At 47.2% G+C, this 25,039-nt stretch overlaps 1 protein-coding gene across 1 annotated transcript in view; it reads left to right on the top strand.

Annotated features, from left to right (window-relative positions):
* Positions 1 to 25,039, top strand: part of LOC138165360 (ELAV-like protein 4) — a 115,711-nt gene that overhangs the window by 33,632 nt on the left and 57,040 nt on the right. Inside the window, exon 2 of the mRNA XM_069093613.1 lies at positions 14,457 to 14,697. Coding sequence (XP_068949714.1) covers positions 14,457 to 14,697 — 241 coding nt within the window. The remainder of the gene's footprint in view (positions 1 to 14,456; positions 14,698 to 25,039) is intronic.

Raw genomic sequence — 25,039 nt, 5'->3', positions numbered from 1 at the left:
CTCTTCTTCCTTTTCTACTTCATCCTCTTCCTCCTCCTTTTCTTCTTTCTCTTCCACCTTTTCCTCTTCCCTTGTCTTTTCTTCCTCTTCTTCCTTTTCTTCATCTTCTTCTTCCTCCCCTTTCTCTTCCACTTTTTCCTCTTCTTTTTCACCCTTCTCTTCTCCATCCTCTTCCTTTTCATCTCCTTTCTCATCTTTCTCCTCTTCTTCCTCCCTTTCTTCAATTTCTTTCTCATCTTTCCCCATCCTCTTCCTCCCCTTCTCTTCCTCCTTTTCCTCTTCTTCCTCCTTTTCTTCATCCTGTTTTTCATCTTTCTCCTTTTCCTCTGTTCTTCTCTTTTTCCTCCTCTTTCTCTTCTTCCCCCTTCTCTGCTTGCCTATCATGTAGTGCTAACATTTTTCTCAGTATGACTGAGAAGGAACTTTGGGCACAGTCCTAGACATGCACTGTGGGGACCAGGAAGACCACTAAAACTCCTGTCTACAGCATTCAGCTCCAAAAGCTTTAGGGTCTACAGTATGCTTTTTCTGACTATAGCCTGATAGTGGAGCGAAGGAAGCATCCCTACCCCCATTTCCCAGATGTGGGAACTGAGGCTCAGAGGAGACCAGATCTTTGGCTGGAAGTCAGGAGGTGAGCCCAAGTCAGTGACTCTTTGCACTCATCAGTGTCTGCTCTGCTTCGATAAAATAAGACCTTTCCTATCGACCTTGAGGATGGGTACCTTATCCAGACGTCTGCTGCTTCCTAAGATCGTAGATGTAAAGCCCAAAGGGCCAAGCCCAGCCCCCTCATTTCACAGATGAGAAAGCTTAGACCTTTGAAGGTTGATGGTCTGGCTGAGGTCACACACACAGATAACCAGGGTCTTGGGTGGGATCAGAACCCAGATCTTTTAAGTTGAGAGGAAGACTTTGTCCTACTGTGAAAATTATTTCTTCTGCACGGGAAATATTTTTGACCCCGGGCTGCTGGACATCTGCCTCTTAGGCACTACAAGGTGCTAGTAGTTATACTGACTGGGTATCTCCTCCCCAGGAAAACCTCCTAGGCAGAGATTTTTGGCGGTTCTTACCTGGTACCCCTCCTCAGCTCAATTCATTTTAAATGCACATGTGTATTCCAGAGAGATGACTAGGCTGCCTGGCCGTTGCCCAGGGGATTGAGGCCTAGAGCTGGGTTAGGCTGTAGGTGCCCACTGAGCCTGCCTGCCTCTCAGCGCTTCATAGTCATACAGACCTGGGCCAGGCCCAGGGTGACTGTTCACAGGCCAGGAAGATGAGTCGGCCTGACTCTGTGGGCCGTTCTACCTGTGGTTCATTAGTTGTGCTTTATCACAGCTAGGGATCTGAATATTTACCCCTGTAAGGCCCTAGCCTGGATGTAGTTTCAACTCAATAGCTTTTTGCAGCAAGCACGTGGTATTTCAAGGTTTTGGCCCCCATTATTCCTAGAGGCAATGTTGTTTGCCGAGTACTAGGAAATATTTACATGAAAATAGACCCTAAACCAAATAGTGGGTTTCCTTTTGCAGGATTACAACATTTAGGGCTGGTTAGGGCCTTGGAGATCAGCTCCTGAGACCATCACAGGGGAGAAATAAAAGCTTTGTCCAGAAGCCAAATTGGTCATATGGTCATTGTATCAGAAGGGGCCTTAGAGGGCAGAGATCCCAGCCCCTCTCTGAACCTCTGTCTTCTCTGTAAAACAAGGGTAGACTCAGTGACCTTCAGTGTTCCTTGGCCTTGGATTCCATAGACTGACACTCTCACATCATCTTGATTCGCTCTCTCTCTCTCTTTCTCTCCCTCCTCTCTCTCTCTCTCTCTCTCTCTCTCTCTCTCTCTCTCTCTCTGTCTCTCTCTCTCTGTCTCTCTCTCCCTACCTCCCTCTCTCTCCTTAAACTGAGCTCTGAAGAAAGTGAAGTGATTTGGTCAAGGTCACACAGGTCATTTATAGTGGAGAAGAGATTTGAATTCAGGTCCTCTGATTACAGATTCTTTTGGCTTCTCACTGTACCAGGGGGACCCTGTCACCCCAGGGAACCAGAGAAGAGGCTCCTTTGTTCTCAGCCTGAGCTTTCAACCCCAATTCCAAGCACTTCACCTGTAATAGGGATTCTAGGAAAACGCTGTGTCTCTGAAGAAGCCCTCTGAGATGTGCAGACGGCCAGATGTTACCGGCAGGGGTGGAAACGCGAGTCTGCGAGGCGAGCAAGAGCGGAGGAGGACAATGCACTTGCATTTCTGTGAAGTCTAGGATAATTGCTAAGTGAAATTAATTTTTGATTATGCTTTTAATATCCATCTTGGTTCCAGCGTTTAAATTATTCATGCTTCTCGCTCAGCCCAGTGGCCGGCGACTTTTTAAGTCCTGCACCCTCCTGCCGAGCTGTGCTTTCCACCCTCTGTGAGGATGTGTTTCCAAAGGGTGAGTTCTACAGCATGCCTCCCCATCGCAATTAGCAGCCCTGAAACCTGAAGCCAGCCACTGCAGCTGCAGAATGTTAGCCTTAGAACAGAACTCGGTTTGCAGGCAAATGGGGAGCTTGGGAGAGTTGGGGGGTGAGGGGAAGGAGGAACCATCTCTGGGAAATGGTAGGTCTGTTGAAGGAAAGGAAATGATTTGGTCATTCAGGGTTTTAAAGCGGATGTCGCCTACCAGTTTGGACCGGACACCTGCTTCTAGCATATTGCAAGCAATCTTCCTCAGTCTCTGAACACCAGAGCATTGGAATTGGCTGTTTAGAAAGGGCCCCCAGAACACATGGAGGCCAGTGCAGACCTGATCCTTTGTCCAGCACCCAACCAGGACTCCTCCCGGTTCTGCTAGATCTTTCCTGACTCCCAAGGTGGTCAGGATGATTTTTAAGGGCTTCATAAACTGTAAAGTTACATCTCGTGAAGAGCAGGGTGAATGCTTCCCCTCCTCCGTGTCCTGGACCCTTTAGGCAGTCAGGCAGGCTGTCTCAGAATCCTGTTTTTAAATGTACAAAAATGTACAAAGTGTACAAAAATGAAATACGTAGAATCATGAAAACATAGGAATAGTTATCAAGATATTAAAAAAAAAGTTCAAAGACCCTAGACTTAAAAACCCCTGGTGTAGGCGGTTAGTAACACCACCTGTGATTGAGGGTCTACACCAGAGAAGGCAGAGCCTTCTTTTTTGGGTGTTGTTCAGTTGTTCCAGTCATGTCTTACTCTTTGGGGTTTTCTTGGCAGAGATACTAGAGTGGTTTCCCATTTCCTTCTCCACCTCATTGTACAGATGGGGAAACTGAGGCACACAGGGTTAAGTGATTTGCCCGGGGTCACACAGCTTGTACGTGAACTCAGGAAGATGAGTCTTTTGTCTTTTTAAATCTGTGTAACTGACACCGCCCACATACTAATGCTTATGTTCGCAGTGCTGCTTAGCACCCATCAGGTAGTTCTTGGTCCAGGGACAGAGGGATGGGTTCAGGTCACCAGGTTTAAAACTGGAAGGGACCCGAGATGTAGGCACTGTTTCGAACCAGAGAACAATTGTGGTCTGTTGTCCCAAACCCAAGTGAATAATTGTTGATTGATTGATGGAGGCTGCTGGTGCCCAGCTGATACAAAATCATTTCTCTAATCACCATAAGACACAATCAGTTTGTATTGTTGCCCATATTGGAGAGGGAGCCAGCTGAGGACAATCTGGACCCAGGACGGGAGATGGAGAGGTTTGGGGGTGCCTCCCCCATGTCCTTGGGATTTCTACTTTGCTTCACTCTTCTGGTCTCCTGACTACTGGATGTTCAGAGAGATCTCGTCCATCCTTTCCGTCCCTGGGGTGCACATAAAGGACTTCTGTCTCTTGGGTTGGTAGCCGCCTTGGCCAGAGAGAAGCATTCGTGACTCCTGTAACTTGGGGCTGGCCTAGAGGGGAAGGGGTGTCAGTTGGTGGGGGTCTGAGGCTTTCTGGGGGGAAGGAGGGTTAAGTGGGAAATCACTCTAAAGGGGAATTAGGACTTTCATTCTTGTTCTCATGAATAATTTAAGTCTGTTTTGTAATGGTTTGATTTAGTGCCTCTGCCCTCAGTAAACATTATTCCTTCATGCTGTTAACAGTTTGGGAATGTTGTTTTTTTTTCCCTCTGTACCCAAGGGTTAGCATTTATATACAGAGCTTCAGAAACCCGCTGGCGCGGGAAAAGAAAATGCCTTTAAATAAATAGTATTGTATTGAAATAAATGAACTCAGGTGCCCTTTGGTCCAGACGCCGAGCTTCTCTCTCACAGTCTTTGTCATTGGCCGGCCTTTTCTCATGAAAGTCGCAGCTCACCAGGAGAGTTAGAGATTTGTATCAGAAGGCCGGGGTTCGAAACTAAATTATGTTTCTCCCTGACTGTGGGATGCTGGGGCAAGGTTGTTCCCCCATTGTCTGTGTTCTTGGGTTGTAATGCAAGCAGATTGACCAAGGTGACGTTGAAGGGCCCTGCTAGGTTTAAATCTACAACCACGTGTTTCTTGCCTTTTCTCCAGACCAAGATTGGGGCTAGGGCAGTAGAGAACTACATCTCAGTTCACCTAGTCACCCATTCAGGGAGTGTTAAGCCCTTCCTGTGGGCCAGGCATCATGCTAGGCTCTGGGGTTGCACATATTGGCACTGGCTAGTTGCCTTGGTTCAGTTCTTTCCTTCTCCTTGTGATGGTCAGACAGAGAGAGAGATGGTTGGGGTAGCCCCCGAATGACTGACAGTCTTCTGAGAGAGGGCCTGACAGCCTAGCCGTGAAGGGCATCCTCTCTCAGCTCCACTCAGGCAGGTGAGTGTGCGGGGGCCTGAATCTCTGCTCTTGGTTAATAAAACGCTGGCCATGTGTCACTCGGATTCCATATAAGCAGGGTCTTGTTAAAAAGGTGGCCATCAATTTTTATTCCCCTTATGGAATACAGGCCATAAATCTAAGTTATGTTTGGATAAATAGAGACTCTCACAAAGTTTACTGTAAGACTTCCATTTATGGGCAGTATCAGAGCTCAGGGCATGGCAGACATTTGAGGATCTGCTCCAAGGATTACTCTCTGGACACAGGTCTGGTTTAGGAGCTAGTGGGGACAAGCCAGAGGCTGAAGCCCTCCCCCTTCCCACTTACAGACAGCTGTGTCTCACCTGCCAAGGACCACACCTCCAAGAAGGGACGAGAGATAACTGCCTCTGTGACTCTTCCCCTCTCTTTCCCCTACTCCTCCCAACTGTTAAAAAAAATCTCCAAGTTACATTTTCCAGCTTTATATCTGAGGGTCCATTAAGGAATCCATTGTAAGTAATGTATTTCTCAGGAATTCTTCTAGCATTGGGGAACTTAGGGATGTTAGTAAAGTCAGAGTCTCTGTCCTCCAGGACCTTGCAGGCTTCTGGAATCAGAGAATTGGAAGGGACTTTGGGCATCTCATCCAGCCTGTAACAGATCCCTCCATCATCCATCCTCAGCTTCTATTTGTCGACTCTCAAGGGCTGTTAACTGCCCCTCCAAAGGGATCCTGTTCCCATTGTGGGACAGCCCTTTTGTTAGGAGCTTCAGTTGGCCTTTTTATATATTCTGCACTTTTCTCCTAGTTCTCTTCTCCGGGGCCGGCAGAACGAGGCGGATCCATCCCTCTCCAGCTCCTTGGAAGGCCTCTGTCCTGTCGCTAGCCCCCTCCTCCTCAGTGTTCTGTTCTCTGGCTCTTGGATTTGTCCTGGGCTCCAGAACCCTCCCCATCTAGTGTCTTCTCTCCATCAGCCTAGAGCAGAGCAGAGCACAGCACTCTAAAGTAGGCAGAAAGCACAGTACTGTGGGCTGGTTGGTGGTTATCCTTAGTTCTCAGAGAGGACCAAATTGGCATCATTATGTTGGGGTCAAGGCACAATGCATCTAACTATGGGTAATCAGACCAGTCCGAGCTTGGGAAGCTTGACCACCTCTGGACAGAAAAGAGTACTTTAGAGGTATTCTGAGCAATACAGAGCATAGTTAGACTTACCTCTCTTATACTAGGCCCCTGTGTTCCTCCTGGTAGCCTAACCGATAACCTCACCAGGTAGCCTAACCAATCAATCCATCTACCCACTGATAGGCAATTATTATGCACCTACTGTGTTCAGACACTGGGATATAGTGAACCCCAGGACAATGAATAAAACAATCCCTTCTTGCAAGAAGCTCACATTCCAGTGGGGAATTGCATTGTTTTGGCCTCTCTTTGGCTGCCACATCCTACTGTTGACTCATCAAGCTTGGTATCCACTAAGACCCTCAGAACTTTTTTCCAGACAAGCTACATTTCACCCATCTTAGGACTGGTGGAGTTGGTTTTCAAGATGATTGGTCCAGATGGTCCCTAAGGGTCTCTTCTACGTCCAACATTCTCTGACTCTACGTATTTAGTCTTGCCTTGAATGCAGAAACATATGTGTCAATAGCTCAGACACTGACCTTTTCAAGTAAAAAGAAGCTCTGAGTTTTAACATTTTTCTTTTTATTTTAGATGTGAGAAGTGAATTCAGCTTAATTCAGTAACCCTTTTGTTATTATCATTTTCTCTGCTGGGAACAACACATACAGGTACATTTCTAGGTATGACTATCCATAGATCATAGATACAGAGATAGAAATCAGGGGAAATTGCAGAGAATGTGTCCCAGTGCCCTTGGAGTTCATGGGGAGACAAGAAATACACACACAAAGTGTTCATTTGACAAATGCTTATTAAACTCCTAGACTCTCGAGAAAGGACTGGGGGTTGGGAGTCAGAAGACCTGAGTTTGAATCTCACCTTCCTGAATGAATAATACACAGCATCTCTGGCTTTTGGAAGAGCCCTTTGTGAATCATCTTATGCAGCCCTGATACTTTACAGGGAGGAAACTGAGGCCCAGGCAGCTGGAATGGCTTGACTGAAGTCACACCATCAGTATCAGTGGTAGAGTTCAAATCTACATTCTCTGGCTCCAAAGTCGTCGTTCTTTCTACCCCATCCTCTTGAGGATGGTCTAGTTTAACCTGTCATTTAACAGAAGGGGGGAAAAGATTTTGAAACATGCTCATGGCTATATGGTGAATTAGTGTCAAGGTTGGAAATGGAAGCTGGACCTTCTGACTTTGAGAAGAGGGCTCAAGCAGAGAGAGAGAGAGAGAGAGAGAGAGAGAGGGACTGTGTGTGTGACAGAGAGAGAGAGAGTATGTGTGTGTGAATGAGAAAGGGAGAGACTGTGTGTGTGTGTGTGTGTGTGTGTGAGAGAGAGAGAGAGAGAGAGAGAGAGAGAGAGTGTGTTTTTAAATAAGAAGGAAGAGGGGGTGAAGTTAATGTGTTGAATATAAGTAATTAGCCATTCCCATCATTGACATCCCCAGTGACAGTATTGGAGTACCTTCATCCTTATGCATAGCACTCCCAGCCTATCCCTTAAATTTCCTTCTCTGTTTCTTAAAATACATGGAGTGTGGGGGCGGCTAGGTGCCACAGTGAATAGAGAACAGGCCCTGGAGTCAGGAGGACCTGAGTTCAAATTTGACCTCAGACACTTGACACAATTACTAGCCATGTGACTTTGGGCAAGTCACAACCCCAATTGCCCTCCAAAAAAAAGCAAAAAAAAATAATAAAAAGAAATACACAAAGGAACAGTCGGGCAGCCAGGTGGCTCAGCAAGTAAGAGCACCGGCTCCAGTGTCGGGATGACTGGATCAAATCCGGGCTCAGATACTCAGCACCACACCCAGAAATAACTGGCCGTGTAACCTTGAGCAAGTTACTTAACCCCAATTGCTTAAAAAAAAAAAATAAATGGAATGAATTGAAAAGGCTTAAAGTTAGGCTTGTCACCAGCCTCCCCTGCTCAGGACTGTCTTCCCTCAGACCTTCCCATTATGAGCTGCCCTCTTGATGGACTCTGGGAGGACAAGGGAAAGTGGAGGGGGATTTTAAAATGCATTCAACGGTGAAATTGACTGTGAGAGTTTCAGTAAAATGTCCCCATGCTTTGGAAGCCCATGTATTTATTTAAAATGAGAGTTTTAGTGTCTATGGCATGCCTCACCAGTATGGAGTACTTTGGAGACTAGAAATAAAATGAAGCTCCTGGCCTCGAGAAGTTTGCCATCCAGACTGATTTCAGATAGGTATAGCGTGTGAGGCAGCCCTGGTGCCTCGCCCTGGGCTTTGCCTTTAGGGAACATTTCATGAATGCTTGTTGAGTTTCTGCTAAAGTGGATACAGTCATTAGAGAGGTGGGTGCTATTATCCCCATTTTGTGATTGAGGAAACTGAGGCAAACAGGTACAGTGACTTGTTCAGGGTCACACAGCTAATAAGTATCTGAGGCTGGATTTGAACTTAGGTCTTACTGACCCCAGGCCTAGGGCTCTGTCTACTGTGTTGCCTCTGAGGTGCTGTTTTTATCCCCATATTGCAGATGAGAAAATGAAGGCCCAGAAAGGTTAAGTGGTAAGCTCAGGATCACACAAGCATAACGTGTCTCAGATGCAGGACTCCAACCGAGGGCTTCCCCATTTCACTTCTCTGTCCTTTAGGTCTGGCTTCCTCACAGAGTACCTACTACCTTTCAACTCTTCGCTCTCTGAAAGGAATGCAGAGATGAAAAGCAGCATTGTCCCTGCCCACTATGAACTCCTTGGGCAGACTGGTGAAGCCCATGGCCCCTTTCTTAGAATCACGTGTTTGAATATTTGAAGGAAATGCTAAATTTCAGTTAGAGACTAGTAACAATAAAGATGTAGTTGTTTTTCCATCCAAGGTCCCCTGAAACCTGTCGTTGGGCCCCTTGGGGGGGGGGGGGTTTTCCATGGACCCAGGTTAAAATTCCTGTTATCTTTCTACACCCCCCCACTTGGAAGTAGATTGGATTCTAGAGAGTATATTGGACAGAGCCATGAATCTAAGAGTTGGGGTTCTGGGTTTGAGTCTCAGAAGGGCTGGGAGGGACCTCTGAGTTTTCCTAGTGTAGCTCCCTCTTTGTACAGATGAGGGAACTGAGGCCAGCAGATGGAGTGACTTGACCAGGATCACACAGCTGCTTAGTGTTGGAGGTGAGATGCAAATCTGGATCTTCCTGGCTCATGGATACTATGCCACACCCAGCCTTAGTGGGATGCCTTGGACGTCTGTGATTTCTTTCCATTGTCTCAGTATATTTTTACCATCAAATGCCCCTGAATGAGTTCCTCATTTCCTTAAATGTCATGGGGGGGGGGTAAATTATGGATTCCTCGGTTGCTCGTTGGACCACCTCTTCCAAATGAATCATCTTAGAAATCCTGTCCTCCTGTCATCTGAGATAATGAAACCGAATGCTGTACTCAGATTTTTGGCAGATGGCTTAACAAGGGACCTCTCTATACCTCAGTGATCTCTAGGATGGGATTTCATAGGACCTTTCCCCAAGCACTTGGTAAATTAAATCAGGAAGCTTTTAGTAGATGTTTGGGGGATACAGAAGAAAGGAGGCAAGGTCAGAGGGGATGCCCAGGACCACCCGTGCTGGGCCCTGGAGGTGGCGAAAGAGGAACTTGAAGGGGATTGTGTTTGATAGGACTTAATGGCTTGGTCAGTCCTGTCATAATGAATTTGGATTCATTCTGTTCTGACTTTATTAAAAAACAATAAGGGTTTGTGTGTATTATGTGCATCTGTATGCGTGCGAGCATGCACTCACATGAGTGTGGTGTTGGGCGTTGCTGGATACCAGCAGCAAATGAAAGATCATAGCAGAAAGCTGGAGACAGAAGAGCAAAAGCCTCCTTTCATCACCTTAATGGGTTTTTAAATTTTCTGTGGTCATGCCTATGTTCCATGTGTGTGCTCTGAAGTCCAGGAGGCTCCTTCCACCCGGCTTCAGGCTCAAAAACCCTTCCTTCCCTCCTCTTCCCCAATGACCTTGTCTCAAGGGCAGACCAGCAGACAGGAACTGAAAACCAGCCTTGGCTTTCCCGCAACGCTGGGGAGAGAGAGGGAGCTGAAGGCAGGGGGAGGAGGCTCGGCTAGCGGCTCTTCTCGATGCCTATGCCTGTCTTTTGCCCCTTGGTCTGGAGCTGCTCCTGGGGGACCACAGGGGCCATTGACTCCACAGAGAAGAAGCAAGCGATGGAGGCAGCTGAGCCCTCAGCTCCTTGCAGGCTCAAGCAGATCCAGATGCTGCCCTGTCTCTCTTCTCCCCACCCTCACTTTCCACTTCTCTTCCTCCTTCGAGAGACTTTCCTTCTTCACTCTTTGTAAGATTGGAAAGAAAAGTTGAGTTAGGTGAGATACATGTGTAACATGCTTTACAGACCTTAAAGCACAATAGAAACGCGAGCTGTTATTAAAAGGAGGTGCTGGGTGGGGTGAGAGAAGTCACTCAGTCAGCAAGCATTCATTCAGTGCTTCTCTGGGCCAGCCATTGTCCCGGCATTGGGGTCCTTGCTCTCAGAGAGCTTCTATTCTCAATTTGGGGAGAGGTGGAGGGACTCCATTTAGAGGGAGGCCAAGGCAGCCTCTGGTGTCCCTCTTAGTCCTGAGATGGCAGGATACCACGGAAAGCTGGGGTAGTGACTCCATGTTTAGGATTCGATATCTAGCAAGTCAGTCTAGTTAGAACAGAGTGCCAGCAAGAAAGCAACAGCGGCCTCTGGTTACCTGGCATCCAGCAAGGCTGGTAGTAGTTATGACTGGCACTTTAAAAAAAAATGTGTGTCTGTGAGAGAGGGAGAGAGAGAACGTGTGTGTTTGTGTGTGTGTGACAGAGAGAGAAGAGAGAGAGACAGAGAGAGGAGGGAGGGAGACAGAGAAAGAAGAGGGAGAGAGAGAGAGAGAGAGAGAGAGAGAGAGAGAGAGAGAGAGAGAGGAGGGAGAGAAAGAGCCAGAGAGAGAGAAAGAATATATCAATCAGAACAATAGTCAAGCAAGTATTTCTTAAGTGTCTACCGTGGTGTAGCAAGCACGGTGATCCTAGGACTTAGCACAAGGGAAGCACCAATTTCTTAAAGAGACTGGAAGGGACAGGCCCTGAGATGAGAACTGAAAGGCCCAAGGTCATAGAGATAGGAAGTAGGTGTGAGCAACAAGCTCAGAAGAGTCTAAATCTGGGATGGCCCTGCGAGCTTCACTTGGCAGGTCCTGAATGTAATTCTCCAGACATGACTCTGTGACTTCACTCTGCCGTATTCCTCATGTATGAAATGTGGAGTTTCTCAGGCTCTTAGGTCTGGAGCTGTAAGACCATCTCATCCTAACCCTTTATTTTATCAAGGGGGAACCTGGGGCCCAGTGAAGGGAAATGGCCTGCCCAAAGTCACACATTCAGGAGTCCTAGATAGCTGGGGATTTGCCCAGTGTGTATCTGTCTTGGTGTTCACTGTGTTATATTTCTTGAGAGAAGGGGATGTTATACTTTTAGGGTTTTCTTGAAATTTCCCTGCATTATAGAAAAAGGTACAGAAGGGACCTTTGGGAACCACATAGTCCAGCTCATTCATTTTATAGATGTGGAAACTCTTGAGGCCAGAGAAGTGGTGGGAAGCATCAGAGGTGACATTTGACTCTGGTCCTCTGACTCCCTGACCTGGGCTTCTTCCATTGCCCCTTCTCTGTTTTGTGGCCATGGCCTGGAGCCTCCAGCTCAGCCCTCTCTCCTCCAGCCTTCGGCCGTAGGTCCCCAGGTGTGGGCTCTCAGATGGAGTGGAGACTGAAGGTGACTCTCCAGGTGTGCCATGGACAGGCCGGGCATATGGTCCGTGTTGTTTTCCCTGTGTCAGAGGAGGATTTTCACTGCTCAGCCAGCCGCCCCTCGTGACCAGCAGCATGTTTGCCAAGACTGCCGACATCAGGGAAGCTAGCTGTCTGTGACCACAGAGGAGAGGTAACTAACTGGCTTGTGACCACCACCCGGGCTCTGTATGGTAAATGGATTGCCCAGGCTGCTGCAAGGACACTTCAAAGCACGTCTCCTCCCCAAGGTCAGATGCACCTTCATCTCACGTCCGGAGGAGGCACCAGGTCCCCATCAGTTTAGGTGTGTGCTGGCCTGGGTGGCCCCTGCGGTCCCTTCTAGAGGGAGCATCCAGGATCCTGAGAAGCTCCGAGGAGCTGTTTTCAGGAAGCAGGAGCTTTGGTTCCCTGACAGACGTTCTGGTTTACAAAAAGGGGGTGTCCCTGGCGAGTGCAGTGAGCAGATGGAGCCAGGGTAGGCCCCCTCATCCCTCGGTAACTACAGAAGAGTCTTTTCAAATGAAACCCAAGGAAACTGAGACCCGGCCCCCTCCCCTTACATCTGAGAACCTAGTTTTCCCCCTTTCTTTGTACCTTTTTCTTAGTACATCCCAGTGGAGGTGGAAGGAGGCTACTTTCTTTGTTTGATGCTATCACCCTGAGTTAATTACATCTTCATCCTTACACATCTCACATCTGGAGGACCAGCCTCTGGCTTGGATGTGCCATCCTTTCATCACTGGGGTGTCTGCTCTCTGGGCCTCTGGAGAGAAAACTGTTTTAATGTGAAAAATGGTAGGGAAGAAGACGTACATCTGATCGCGGTTTTTACAAGTGCATTTTAACTGGAAATAGAGGAAACTGGGGTGTTTACCCTTCCCTTTCACAAAACCACAACAATAGCAACAAAGCACCACGTTTGACAGACCCTCTAGTTGTCCAAAAGTGCTTGGGAAGTGTTGGACCACGTGGGGTCCATATTTAGAGGAATGGTGGAGATTTGATGTTTATATTATTTTATTTTAAATGGATATTTTTTTGCAAATGCTTGTTGGCTTTGAATTCAGTGGAGTAGAATGGAGAGAACTAAGAGCCGGTGTATCACCCTGGCTTTGTGGTAGCTAGCTGTGTCACCTGGGGAAAGTGACCTGCCTCCTCTGGATGCCTGTTTCCTCCCCCATAAGGCTCCCCCATATAATTTGGGACCCCTTTGCATTGCCTGCCTCCCAGGGCGCTTTGTCAACCCTGCACTGCTGCATCAGGGTGAGTTATTGTTATTATCTCATGCTTCTCACATCATTACTATCATCACCACCATTATTAATATTACCAGGAGGAAGGGGGAGTCAGATGGGACGTCTCGGAGGTTTCTGCTGGTTCTCTCCTTGCTGTGATCTCCATCCACAGTTATTACAAGCCCCTTCTATTACAACCCCATCTAAGTCCTTTTTTAGGGTGAGGACTGACCTGTACCCAGAATGAGACCAGGAGAGAATTTTTATCTTTTGTGCTGGTGTAGTCTTCTGGCCTTGGGAGTGCTTTCTGAAGCTCAGTTTCCTCATCTGTAAAACACACCTGAGGATCCCTGCTCTCTTGATCTCACCGGGTAATGGCAAGCAAAGAGACTTTTCCATTTGCAGGGCTCTTGTATAAAGGAAATGTTAATGATGATAACCGTCATTATCCCAGTGGTAGCAGATACGATTTCATCGCACTGACTTTAAGAGAAGGCATGACTGACTTGCTTGGCCACAGCACCCTAAGGACCAGCTGCATAGCCTTGTCTCCAGGGGATGGTTGGACTTTTCTCTTTGGATGCTTAGTGCTTAGCACAGGGCTTTGTTTGTATATAGTAAGTGCCTAATAGGTGCTTTTTCATTCATTCACAGTGACATAGTCCAGAGATAACTAAATAAAAAAGAATAATAGGAAAGCTACTTGCCCCAGCACTGTTTCCATTAGAAACCACACTGAGACCGGGAAAGAGGGCGATGATAACATTGACCACGCCATTATTTCATATGCTCATAATCTCATTGTCGCTGTGGGCACAGAAATGCCAGGAAGACAATGGCTGGAGAATTGTGTGCTCGGATCATCCCTCCTGCCATGATTTTGGGAGGGGGCTTCTGAGCCAGGCTTGGATTCTCGGAAGTCCCCATTCATAATGGTGTCTGTTGGCTTCCTGGCTTCTTTCTATATGAAACATCTAATGAACAGTTACCAAGTCCACTTTGGTTGGCATAAGTGTGAGAGTGTGTGTGTGTGGGGGGGGGGGAACTATCATTTTAATCATGATTATTACTCTGTGTTTTAATTATAATTTGGTGTGGCTTAAATGTACATTTCTGCAAGTGATTGTGTAATGAAAACAGGAATTAGCTCTTCATTAAAAAACTAACAAGAGATCTTCCCCCTGCATTTCTATCCCTGTTCTCTGTTCTGAGTCTCCAAACAGGTCTAAAAAGAACACATGGAAATAAATAATATGGTTAAAAAAAAAAGCTCCTGAACTGTTGTTTTGTGTGTGTATATGTATGTGTGTGTACATGTGCATGTGTGCCCACCCGTGTGCGTGGCTACGAGCCTACCAGGGACGTGATAGGTGCTTAACAAATGGATTGATTTGGGTTTGAATGCTTTCTCTTTAAAAAAAACAACCCCCGCCCCAGAAGAGCGGTTTGATGATGCCTTTGAAAGGCCACAAACTTATTTTTTCATCTTTAATTTCTTATTTAGATAATTAGCACCATGGAGCCTCAGGTATCAAATGGCCCTACATCCAACACGACCAATGGCCCATCCAGCAATAGTCGAAACTGCCCTTCGCCCATGCAGACCGGGGCCACCACCGACGACAGCAAGACCAACCTCATCGTCAACTACTTGCCTCAGAACATGACCCAGGAGGAGTTCCGGAGCCTCTTTGGCAGCATCGGGGAGATCGAGTCCTGCAAGCTCGTGCGCGACAAGATCACAGGTATGGGGGCTGAGCCATCTCCAGCCGGGCCTCAGAAGCTCCTCTCACACAGACCGCTCACTGTGTGTCCCTCAGGCCGCACGGCAGTGCTCTGGGCTGGAATGGTCTGCCTGCCTGAGCCTGGGCCTGGGCCTGGGCCAGCGCCACAGGGGGCTGTTGGAAGTCTCTCCAGCCTGAGCTGGCTCAGGCTTCCGAAAAAGCACATTGGAGTTGTCGTCTTTGCTCCCAGACTTCTCTTGCCTCCATCATTCCCTAGACACTGGTGTGGGGAACTGGACGGTGGTTACTCAGCTTCCCTCTGCTCCCTATGGGAAGGGCCTCCTCCCCCCTTATATCTGTATTGTGCCATACCTTGGGTGACCCTGCTCCGATAGGGGCACTGGGGGCTAGTATAATTATTACTAATTTTAATTAATTATATGCTAATAATAATTTATTATCATAGAGTGCTTTGACATTTACAGAGTTCCTCACAAGGGCCCTGGAAGGTAGGAAATTATTTTATCCCCATTTTATAGATGAGGAAACCGACACTCAGAAAGCTTAATTAGCTGGCCTTCAAGCAGCTGGTCTTGTCCCCTGCATGCGACCCACCTCTGCCCTGGCACGTTGTCCTGCATGTCTGGAAAGGGCTCCTGCCTCCTCGTAGAGCACCCAGCTGCCTACCAGATCCCTGTCAGTGACCACTTCCCTTGAGGCTGCTTCTGTTCCCCCTGAGTGACCAGTGCTCCCCAGCCCTTAGGAATGACCTTGTGTTTATCTTGTGTAATTTGTGTGGTAGTTAGAGAGAGGGCCTGGGTGTATCTGTGACCAACAAATGCTGGTGTTGTCACTCTGGGCAAGTTACAGAGACACAGACACACACCTTCCTTTCTCCTTCCTTCCTGATCCTTCCTGTCCTTTCTTTTCCTTTTCCTCCTTCCCTTCCCCCCTCCCTTTCTCTGGCTCTCTCTCTCTCTCTCTCTCCCCCCCCTCCCTTTCTCCTTCCTTCCCTCTCTCTGCATATATATGTGTGTGTATATAATATATACATACATACATATGTGTGTATATATACACACATATATAACTACATATCCTAAAAAGAGATGTTTCCTATGTCTCCATGTATATTTGTGTGCATATATATAAATACATATATATATATATAGCTTTCCTTTTAGCATTATAGGCAGCTAAGACAGAACACAGATTACAGCCCACAGCCAAATCCCATTGTCTAGAAGTGATCACTGGAGGGGAATCTTGAGAAAGCTGGGTATCCTGTGAGGTGGGGGAGAGGGGGAGGCAGGAGCACTTTCCAGATATGGGGGACAGTCTGTGCAAGGGCAGAAGTGTCACATGTAGGGGACAAGACCCATCTCTTGATAGCAAGTTAGTGAAGCACTCTGAGTGTTAGTATTTGTATATCCTGAGCTAAGAACAGCCTTTATATTTTCAAATAACATTTGATTGTTTTTTAAAGCATGAAAACCATTCTCAGCTCACAGGCTGTACAGTGTCCAAGCCTGCTGGATTTGGCCCTTGGGCCATAGCTTAGTGACCCGTGTTCTCAGATAATAAGTCCCAGATAACGTGATTGTCTTCAGTGGTAGAAAAAATGCCTTTATCTGGGAGTTCCCCATATTGATGAAATCACAGGCTCAGCCCCAATCCCTGTATTTTGTACATATTTAGGCATGTACATAGTGTTTCCTTTGATAAAATGTAAGTTCTTTGAGGGCAGGGATGATTTTCTTTTTATTTTGTTTATTTTGCCTCTATCTCCTGTAAGTGCTTAGTAAATAAATGCTTGTTGATTGGTTGATTTAGTTGAGAGGGGTCACACATGGAGTAACTGGCAAAGGTGGGGTTTGAACAAGATCTTCCTCCAAAATCTGGTGCTCAAGTTTACTCCCTCATGAGTGGTCCTGAGGTAGCCCAGATGCTTGGCCACATTACTCACCGTCACCAGCTGCCTCTTGGAGAACTCCAGCGGATGCCCCGTAGGCATCTCAGAACAGAACTCAGCCTTCCTCACCGCCATGTTTCCTGCTATTGTCAAGGACACCAGCATCCTCTTTATCACTCAGGTTCATCATTCTGGGCTCATCTCATTCAAGTCAGCCAATCAGTTGCCCAATCTTGTCATTTCTATCTAATATCTCTTGGATATATATACATATATATGATATATATGTATGTATATAAAATTTATGCATATATATATATATTTCCCTATCTTCTCTCACTCAACAACCGCCCAGAGTCAGTGTTCCTAGGCCTTCATCACCTCTCACACGGACCATGGTGATAGCCCTCTGACTGGTCTTCCTGCGTCCACTGCCAAAGTGATTTTCCTTAAGCCCAGGCCTGACTAGGTTATCACTGACTCGGTGTCCTTTCCCTGTGACCTCTAGGATCAAATCAAAACTTTCTCTTTAGCTGCTCACAGTCTGCTCCCTTGCTATTTTCTGTCGTCTTCTCTCCTTACTCACTCTGTGGTCCAGCTAATAAGACAGGGAAGAGGCCGCCCTGTGGAAGGCTCAGGATGCTTTCATCTCCAGACCTCCCCAGGATGACAGGGCTCCCCATGGTCCCTGATTTTGCCACGGTGGGCATCCAGTGACCCAGATCACCTTCCCCTCCCCTCGTCTTGTCTCACTCATATGCTTGTGCTTCTTTTGTAAATATTACACTAACCCTCACATCATCCTGTCCCCTTCACTCATGTCAGCACAGTGGCACAGCTCAATTGGCTGTATTGTTGTCCCAGATAGGTCTGGCGGAGATTGACCAGTGTTGAGTCAAATCAGACTCATGGTAGGATTGTGGTCAGAATAGGGTCCAGGCCTGGTGCCCCTAACTCAAGCTCTTCCTAAACCATCTTGTTTAAAAAAAAGAGGAAGAGAGCTAGTTTTGGAAAACTTGAGTCCTCCTCACCTCCTCGCCTGGGATAATCTTATTTCCATCCTTGAGGCCTCTGTGGTCCATCAGATTGTTAGTGCCTTGGAGGTGACTTCATGTCTTACAGCTTTCTTTGTATTCCCAGAGCTTAGGGTGGTGCCTGGTACACAGTAGGTGCTTAATAAATGTTTACTGACCAGCTGGGATCCCATCAGGGCAGCTCCTGCTTCCATAAGCGTGCATCCCAGTTCCTCTGTGCTTTCAAAGATAGTTTCCCAAGTGTCTGCGACCGAACGATTTGCTCCACTCTAACTTGGGGATGAAACTGAACTAAATTGGGTCCTTCTTTCATTTCATAAGCATTTTTTCAGGCCATACTATCTGCCAAGCAATATGCTGAGCTCTGGGGTATAGAGAGGAACAAAGCCAGACAGATGTAGCCTGCCCTGCCCTCCGGAAGCTTGCAGTCTCCCACGTCTCACAGGCAATGCACAGTCAGTCTGCTACCAGGCTAGAGCTCCGGCTTTGTCGTCTTGGTGTGTGGCCTGCCAGGGCCTGAGAGCTCGGGGGCATCTCCTCAGAGTGGTCAGTGCTCAGGAGAGGACATAGCACTATTAATAATAAAATAATAATGCAATGTTGTCCATTTCTCTGGAACCTCGAGGCTGGATATAGCATGATCCTGAACAAATCCAAGTCAATGAATGTTGGATTCCTCTCTTGTTCTCCTCTAGAAAGTCATTCTTTAGGAAGGCTCCTTGTCTAACTCAGGCCCACCTGCACCCCCACCTGCTGCATTCTTGGTGAACATTAGGAATCACCTGTCCAGAGTTCCTTTAGGCCCTCTGTGGAACCAGACAGTTTTCACAAAATTCCTATTCATGATAGAATTCTTCTTTTCCAAAGACACATGTTGAAACAAGCAGACTCCTTGAGTGAGAACGTGCTGATTTGATGCTGCATTGTGGGGGGAGGTGGGGGGATCTGAATGGTAGTGACAGCTTCCAAGACAGCCTTTAATTTGGTATACAAAACCCAAATTGTCAACTTTGGTTCACTGAACTGTTTTCCCAGCACAAGCAGAGATATGCAGGAACATCTGAGCTTAAAGAGGAAGCTAACAGGTTGAAAGAGGAAATATAATTCAGGCATAAAGTTATAATTATGTGGGCTTTTTTTTTAACTTGGGGGGGGATGGGGTGGGTGGAGAATTTTATTTGCTGAGAACTAGTGGAAACAAGACAGGGAAATATAGGGAGACCAGAGATGTTTGCCCTCATTTGGTTGCAATGTTTAATAAAAGCAGTTGTAAAGTGTGCTTATTAAATTCTTCATTTACACTACCTAATTAATTCTAGCATTTTAAATTAACGGTGAAACTGGTCCCTGCTGTACCATTCCATCGAAGCCAAAGCCGAGTGTTCCGTCCTCCCACCCTGTGGTTTGAGTTTAATTGGCTTCCCTCAAAAGTCAGGGAAGGAGGGTGAGAAAGGGCTGAGGGACGAGGCCAGGGAGGGCTGGAGTGGGTGAAAGGGAGGGAGATCATTCAGGGGGGAGGGAACCTTCGGGCTGAAAATTCTGCACTTGCCAGCAGGAGCCCAAGTCCCCTGTACTGAAGCTGGCATGGGCTGGGGCCAGGTGAGACGTCGCCGCAGACGGTTCAGTCAGGTTAGATGACATCACGTTTATCTTGGATCATCCTGTTCCCCGTCTTCCTTTAACATCTCCCCCGATTCTGTGAACCCCAACCTTGTGAGGCTCCAAGAGGGGAAGTTTTTTCCCCTAAAAGACATTGAATGAAAGTCTCTGCAGAGAGCTTGAGTCTTCCTATCACCTGCTGAATGTGGACCTTCTGATCCTCTTTGGGCCCCAGATGATCATTTCTTGAAAGCCTAAATGATGTGGAGGCAAGGTGGAAGACTTTGGAGTCACAGGACCTGAGTTTGAATCCTGACTCTGACCTTCCTAACTATGACCCTGAGCAAGGCACTCGGCTTCCTCCCCCGTGAAGTGACAAGGCTGGGCCAGATGGTCCCTTCCTGAAGTATGTAGGTCTGCCCTGGTTGGTTTCTTCGACCAGCAGAATTCTAACCATTGCTAAGCATTGCTATAGGTGGTGTTTTCAAGGAGCTGGGTGTAGAATTGGCCATCAGCTGACCCCCAGCACTGCCCACGCTTGGTCGTAATTGAAAGTTCCCTATGGGATATCACAAGGGTACATACTCTGAGGTTACAATTTGGAGGAAGCTCCCGAGGGTCTTAGAGCTTATGGGCGTGGGTGTCTCATGATGTGGATACCTATGCCTGCCTGTGTCCTATATGGGCCCTCCTTCTCTTGGCCTCTTCTTCTATATTACTCCCTTGCTCTGTGATATGTGATTTGACTCTCTGACCATCCACACCCCATTTTTGTCTAATGTCATTTCAATCTGGGCCATAGATAAGTTTGTATGAAGAGACTCAAAAATGACCATATTTATTCGGTGTCCCAGGTGCTCTGAGGCAGCATGGCAATTGTCCTGACCGTGGGGCAGGACCAGGATTCCTAGCCTGTCTCTGTCCCTTTTTTGTCACATGAATACGGGCAGCCCCTTTCCCCTCTCTGGGCCTTGGTTTGGGGGGGGAGGTGGGCAAGGGGATGTGTTGTGATCCTGTAGGATCTCAGAACATGGCTTCCTTCTTTCATCTTGGGGAGGGTGAGGCATCAAGTGAGCCTGGTGTCTTACCGCTGTGACCGCAGGTGTATTTTGTGGCTTCTCAGACCAGAGCATTTGGGGGAAGGGCACTCCTCACCAGAATCAAGGCAGTGGGAATGTCCAGCTGCTTGGAGAAGGTGCAGGCTCCGGGCCTTCAGCGGCCTGGGAGGGTGCGTCCTTTGCTTGCATCTGGCCTCCCTTGTCAGATGGGAAGAGGGGCAGCACCTTCCTCGCAGGTGAGAGGATGCGTGTGAGGAAAGCGCCTGGGACTTTTTAAAGCATTCTCTCAAGGCCATTTTTAATAATAGTAGGAAGAGAAAGACACTCTGTGCCTGCAAAGGAGAAAGTTCAGCATTTTTATAAATTTATGCCCTGGTGTCTTTTCTGTTTAAGAACAAGTTCCTGACAGTAATTTAGTCTGAATGTTTGTCTGCTGGAAGTACTGGGCCTGGAGTCGGGAAGATCTGGACTGGAATTCTTCCTTGAGTTGGTCAGCTAGCATCTTAATTTAAGTGGCTATCGTGGGCCAGGAGCCCCAGCCCTTGGTGAACCACTTAACCCTGGGGGGCACAGAACCCAGAGGCTTAGCTGTTCTCTGGCCTTGGCATTGGTACATTTGTTGGTTTGTTAGGTTTTTAGGGCCAGGCTCCAGTCAGAGAGCCCGTGGCTCTGTTTCTGCTACACTGTTACTGAGAATATTTTCATATGTTAAACTTCTGTTTCTGTCTCTGATTTCTCAGGCTCCTTCACTATTGAATCACTCAGATTGTTAGGAGTTAATTTGAGGTGAAATCTGCCTCCCAGTAATGTGCACCCCTTCTCCCCCAGTTACTCCTTCTGCCCTGGGGGCTAATCCTTCCCATGAAGCCTCCTTTGGGGAACATTGAGCCCCTGAATCTTCTCTTTCCTAGGCTGAATGTGCCCAATTCCTTCACCCAATCCCCCTAGGAAGTGGTTTTGAATACTTCATGGTCCAGTTCATCTCAACTTTCCCACTGTATTTTCTAAAAAACCCTGATAACACCCCCCCTTTTTTCTTCCTAAAGAAGGAAATCATAGTTTGTTCTAAAGCACTAGTTTATTTTTATTAAAATTTAATTTTAGTTTTTTCAGTAAACAAAAATCTATTTTCTCTCCCTCCCCCCATTTGAAAATAAAAGAAAGGAAAACTAAAATCTTGTAACAAATATGTATAGTTAAGCAAAGACAATTCCTCTCTTGACCATGTCTCACTCTACCCTTCTCTGGCAGGAGGTGGAAAGCAGGTTTCCTCACGGCTCCTCTGTTTTTATTCAGGTATAACAAGCATTGATTAAATTTCTTATGTGTGGTCTAGTGAGGATGGTGGACTCAGGGCCTGCTTTGGATAAAATCAGGAAGCTTCGAGGCAAAATAAAGAAGGGGCTGAATGGGGCCTCAGAGCACCTGGGTCCAAATCTCTCCTGCCCTGACGTGAAGGAAATGAGGGGGCTGAACAAATGTCTTTCCTGTGTTCTCCTCTCTCGAATCCTCTCCTCCTTTCAGAAGCCGCATGTAATTATAAAACTTCATTCCTAAGTGTTTGCACTCCTGAATGGAAGCTTTTTGAGGATAGAGGCTGTTTCATGGTTCGCTTGGTGTCCTCTGCCTCTGACACATAGTTACTTCATTAAAGTTAATTAAACAAATATTCAGGTGGACAGAGAGCTGTCTTCTACTTATCCCTAGATTTCCTTTCTTTCAATACATGTCTTTCCCTTAATTAACAATGGAAATAATTTTTTAGTTTTTTCAGTAAACAAAAATCTATTTTCTCTCCTTTCCCCCATTTGAAAAAAAAAAAGGAAAAACTAGAATCTTATAACGGTATGTATAGTTTAGAAAGACAAATTCTCCTCATTGCAGAGGAGATTGGAGTTAGTGTGAGTGAGATTCCACCATTGGATGTCATTGGAGATCATGGATTTAAGATGAACTCTTATCAGGTCATTTTGGGAGGGGTCTTCTGGTGCTGTGTTGGGGTGTGGGGCAGGGTCTGTTGTTGGTAGAATAAATCCTAGGGTCATAGACCATAGATTAGAGCAGGAAGAGACAGGGAGGATATTTAATCCAATCTCAGGTTCATAGAGGTACCGTTGCTCACTGGAAGTCACACAGGGAGATTTGAATCAGCTAATTATCATTGGGAATGCCATTCCAGTCAGGACTGTTGTAGCCAAAGGGCATGAAGGGGCGTTAGCCACCATATATATTCACTGAAGGCATACTCAGTGCAGGGCTTTTTGCTGGTGCCACTGAGGGATCTCAGGCACGGCTCCTGACCTCATGGAGCTTACAGTCGACTGTAAACATGATAACAGTTAACATTTATAGCACTTACAATTTAACTCATTTGAGAAAATCCCAGAGCCCAGTGGGACTTGATCAGTTGTTAGAGAGGTGGGAAATCTGTCAGGGCCAAGGGGGAGAAAGGACTTGTTTCTCTAGAGGAGGAGGGGGCGGGGAAATCAGAGATGGCTTCTGGGGGGAGGTGGCATGGTAGTTGACCCCCAAAGGTCAGCTGGAATTCAGCAGGCAAATGCAGGCTTCCATGATGATTCCTGTGCCCTGTTGGTTAGTCATCTTATAATTGATCTGTCCATTAAAAATGGGGAGTGGGCCCAGACCTACTGTGCTGAGACATGGAATGTGGGCCCCTACCCTTGGGAAGCTCACAGTCCACTATGGAGGATGGAGAGATAAGGCATTGAAACAAGCTGTTTATGATTTAAATGGGTGGTGTGGTAGAATCAGGAAGACCTGAGTTCACATCTAGCTTCAGACACATATTAGACCTTGGGAAGGTCACCTAACCACTGCCTGCCTCAGTTTCCTCATTTGTGAAATGAGGCCTGAGGGTTGTTGTGAGGATCAGACAAGTGTGAAGTGTGTAAAGCACTTCACGTAGTTGCTTACGTGCTCCCAGACAAATGCTGGCTGTATATAAATCCCACAGACATGCCCCAGCAGCTGTTTGTTCTCAGAGTCCCAGCCAGGCTCCAGGTGTAATGGAAGCTCCCCTGGGCAGGGGCTGTTGAGCTTTCACTTTACGCTTCCAGCACCCAGCCTAGTCTCTGACTTGCTATTGTTGAGCTGCTACAATCATGTGCAAGCCTCCATGACCCCATTTGGGGTTTTCTTGGCAAAGATACGGGGCTGGTTTCTAGCTTATTTTATGGATGAGGACACCAAGTCAAAGGGGGTTAAGTGACTTGCTCAGGGTCACCCAGCTGGCATCTGAGGCCAGATTTGAACCCAGGGAGATGAGTCTTCTTGATGCCAAGCCTGGCGCTCCGTGTACCATGGCACTCCATCACTGCTCCGACTCTCAGTAGACACTTACTGCAGGCTTGTTGATTAGCCGATTGACTTGCATAGAGGACAAGGTTGTCACTGGCCACCAGAAGTTCCTGTGCTCTGGTGAAAGGCACCCTGGACCAGGAGTCTGAAGAGCCTGCTTGAATTGATGTGCCAGATGCTGGACCTTTCTGGAGAGGAGTAAGAGGCTGCTCACAGACCAAGCCAAGGGGATGAGCTGAGGTGCCCAGGGAGAGCTGGAGCTGGAGCTGGGTCTCAGGGCCCTTGGGCACGTCCCGAGCCTCAGCCTGACCTCTGTGAAAGGAGAGCTTTGCACTGGATGATCCCTGAGCCTTGAAATCCTGCGAACGTTAGAAGGCTCTGAAGGCTTCTCAGGGTCCTCATCTTCTTACCTAAACCCTAAGTTTCTGCCCCAGCTCATCACGTTCAGGCTGCCTCCTCGGCACCCCCAGCAGGCCGAGTCAACACACAGTCGGGTTTCTTAGGGATCGATTATTTGTAGCATTTTTTAGCAAGCTAATGTCCCACTCAAGTGTAAGCTCCTTGAGGGCAGGGACTGTCCTTTGCCTTTTTTTTATCCCCAAATCTTAGCATAGTGTCTGAAATTAATAAATATTTATTGACTATTTTTTAATCCAAGATTTGACCTCTCCCATTTTGTGTGTGTGTGTGTACTTAAGGAGTGAAGGAAAATTTAACATTCCCCCCCCCAACAGAAAATAGTTCTGATATTATTGATAAATGCATGCACCCCTACATATTAAAACCAAATCACAGAAGCATTTATCAAGCCCCTACTATGTGCCAGGCTGAGGGCTGGGGATTCAGACAAGGACTGTAGGTTTTGGGGACAGTGTTAGGGACTGCAGGGCCTAGGGAGACATGAGATAAGAGGGATCTGGGAGTTAACTAGGCCCTTCCCCCAGCCTAGGCAGTGGACAGAGGGCTGTTTGTTATTCTCCTCTGGCTGGGCATCTTTGAGCATCTTCCCAGAACCCCAGGATGTTGTCCTCAGAAGGTAATGATGCTGCCGACATTTGTATAACTCTCGGGTTTGGAAGAGACTTTGGTACATTATTTTATTTGATTCTTCTGCCAGGAAGTTGCTATTATTAATTCCATTTTAGAGAAGAGGAAACTTAAGGCCCAAGAATGTTAATTGACTTGCCCAGGGTCATAGTGTCAGAAGTAGAATTGGAACTCAGGTCTTGCCATACCCTGTTGCCTGGAAGAGACCGTCCAGTTTGACCTTTTCATTTTACAAATGAGGAAACTGAGGCCAAGCCAGGACAAGTCACCTGCCCATGGTAATGGCAGGACCTGGGCCAGAGCCTAGGTGTGTGTCTGCTAAGGTGCCTTGGGCCTTTTCCTGGTGACCTCACTTCATAGGGTGCTCCCTCAAAGCACAGAAGGCCCACCTCCAC

The sequence above is a fragment of the Petaurus breviceps genome, unplaced genomic scaffold (genome assembly GCF_028583685.1).
Source record: "Petaurus breviceps papuanus isolate PSGF00001 unplaced genomic scaffold, PetGlider_PUasm1.0 208, whole genome shotgun sequence".
In the NCBI taxonomy this organism is placed as follows: Eukaryota; Metazoa; Chordata; class Mammalia; order Diprotodontia; family Petauridae; genus Petaurus; species Petaurus breviceps.
This window is presented reverse-complemented; position numbering and strand designations above follow the sequence as displayed.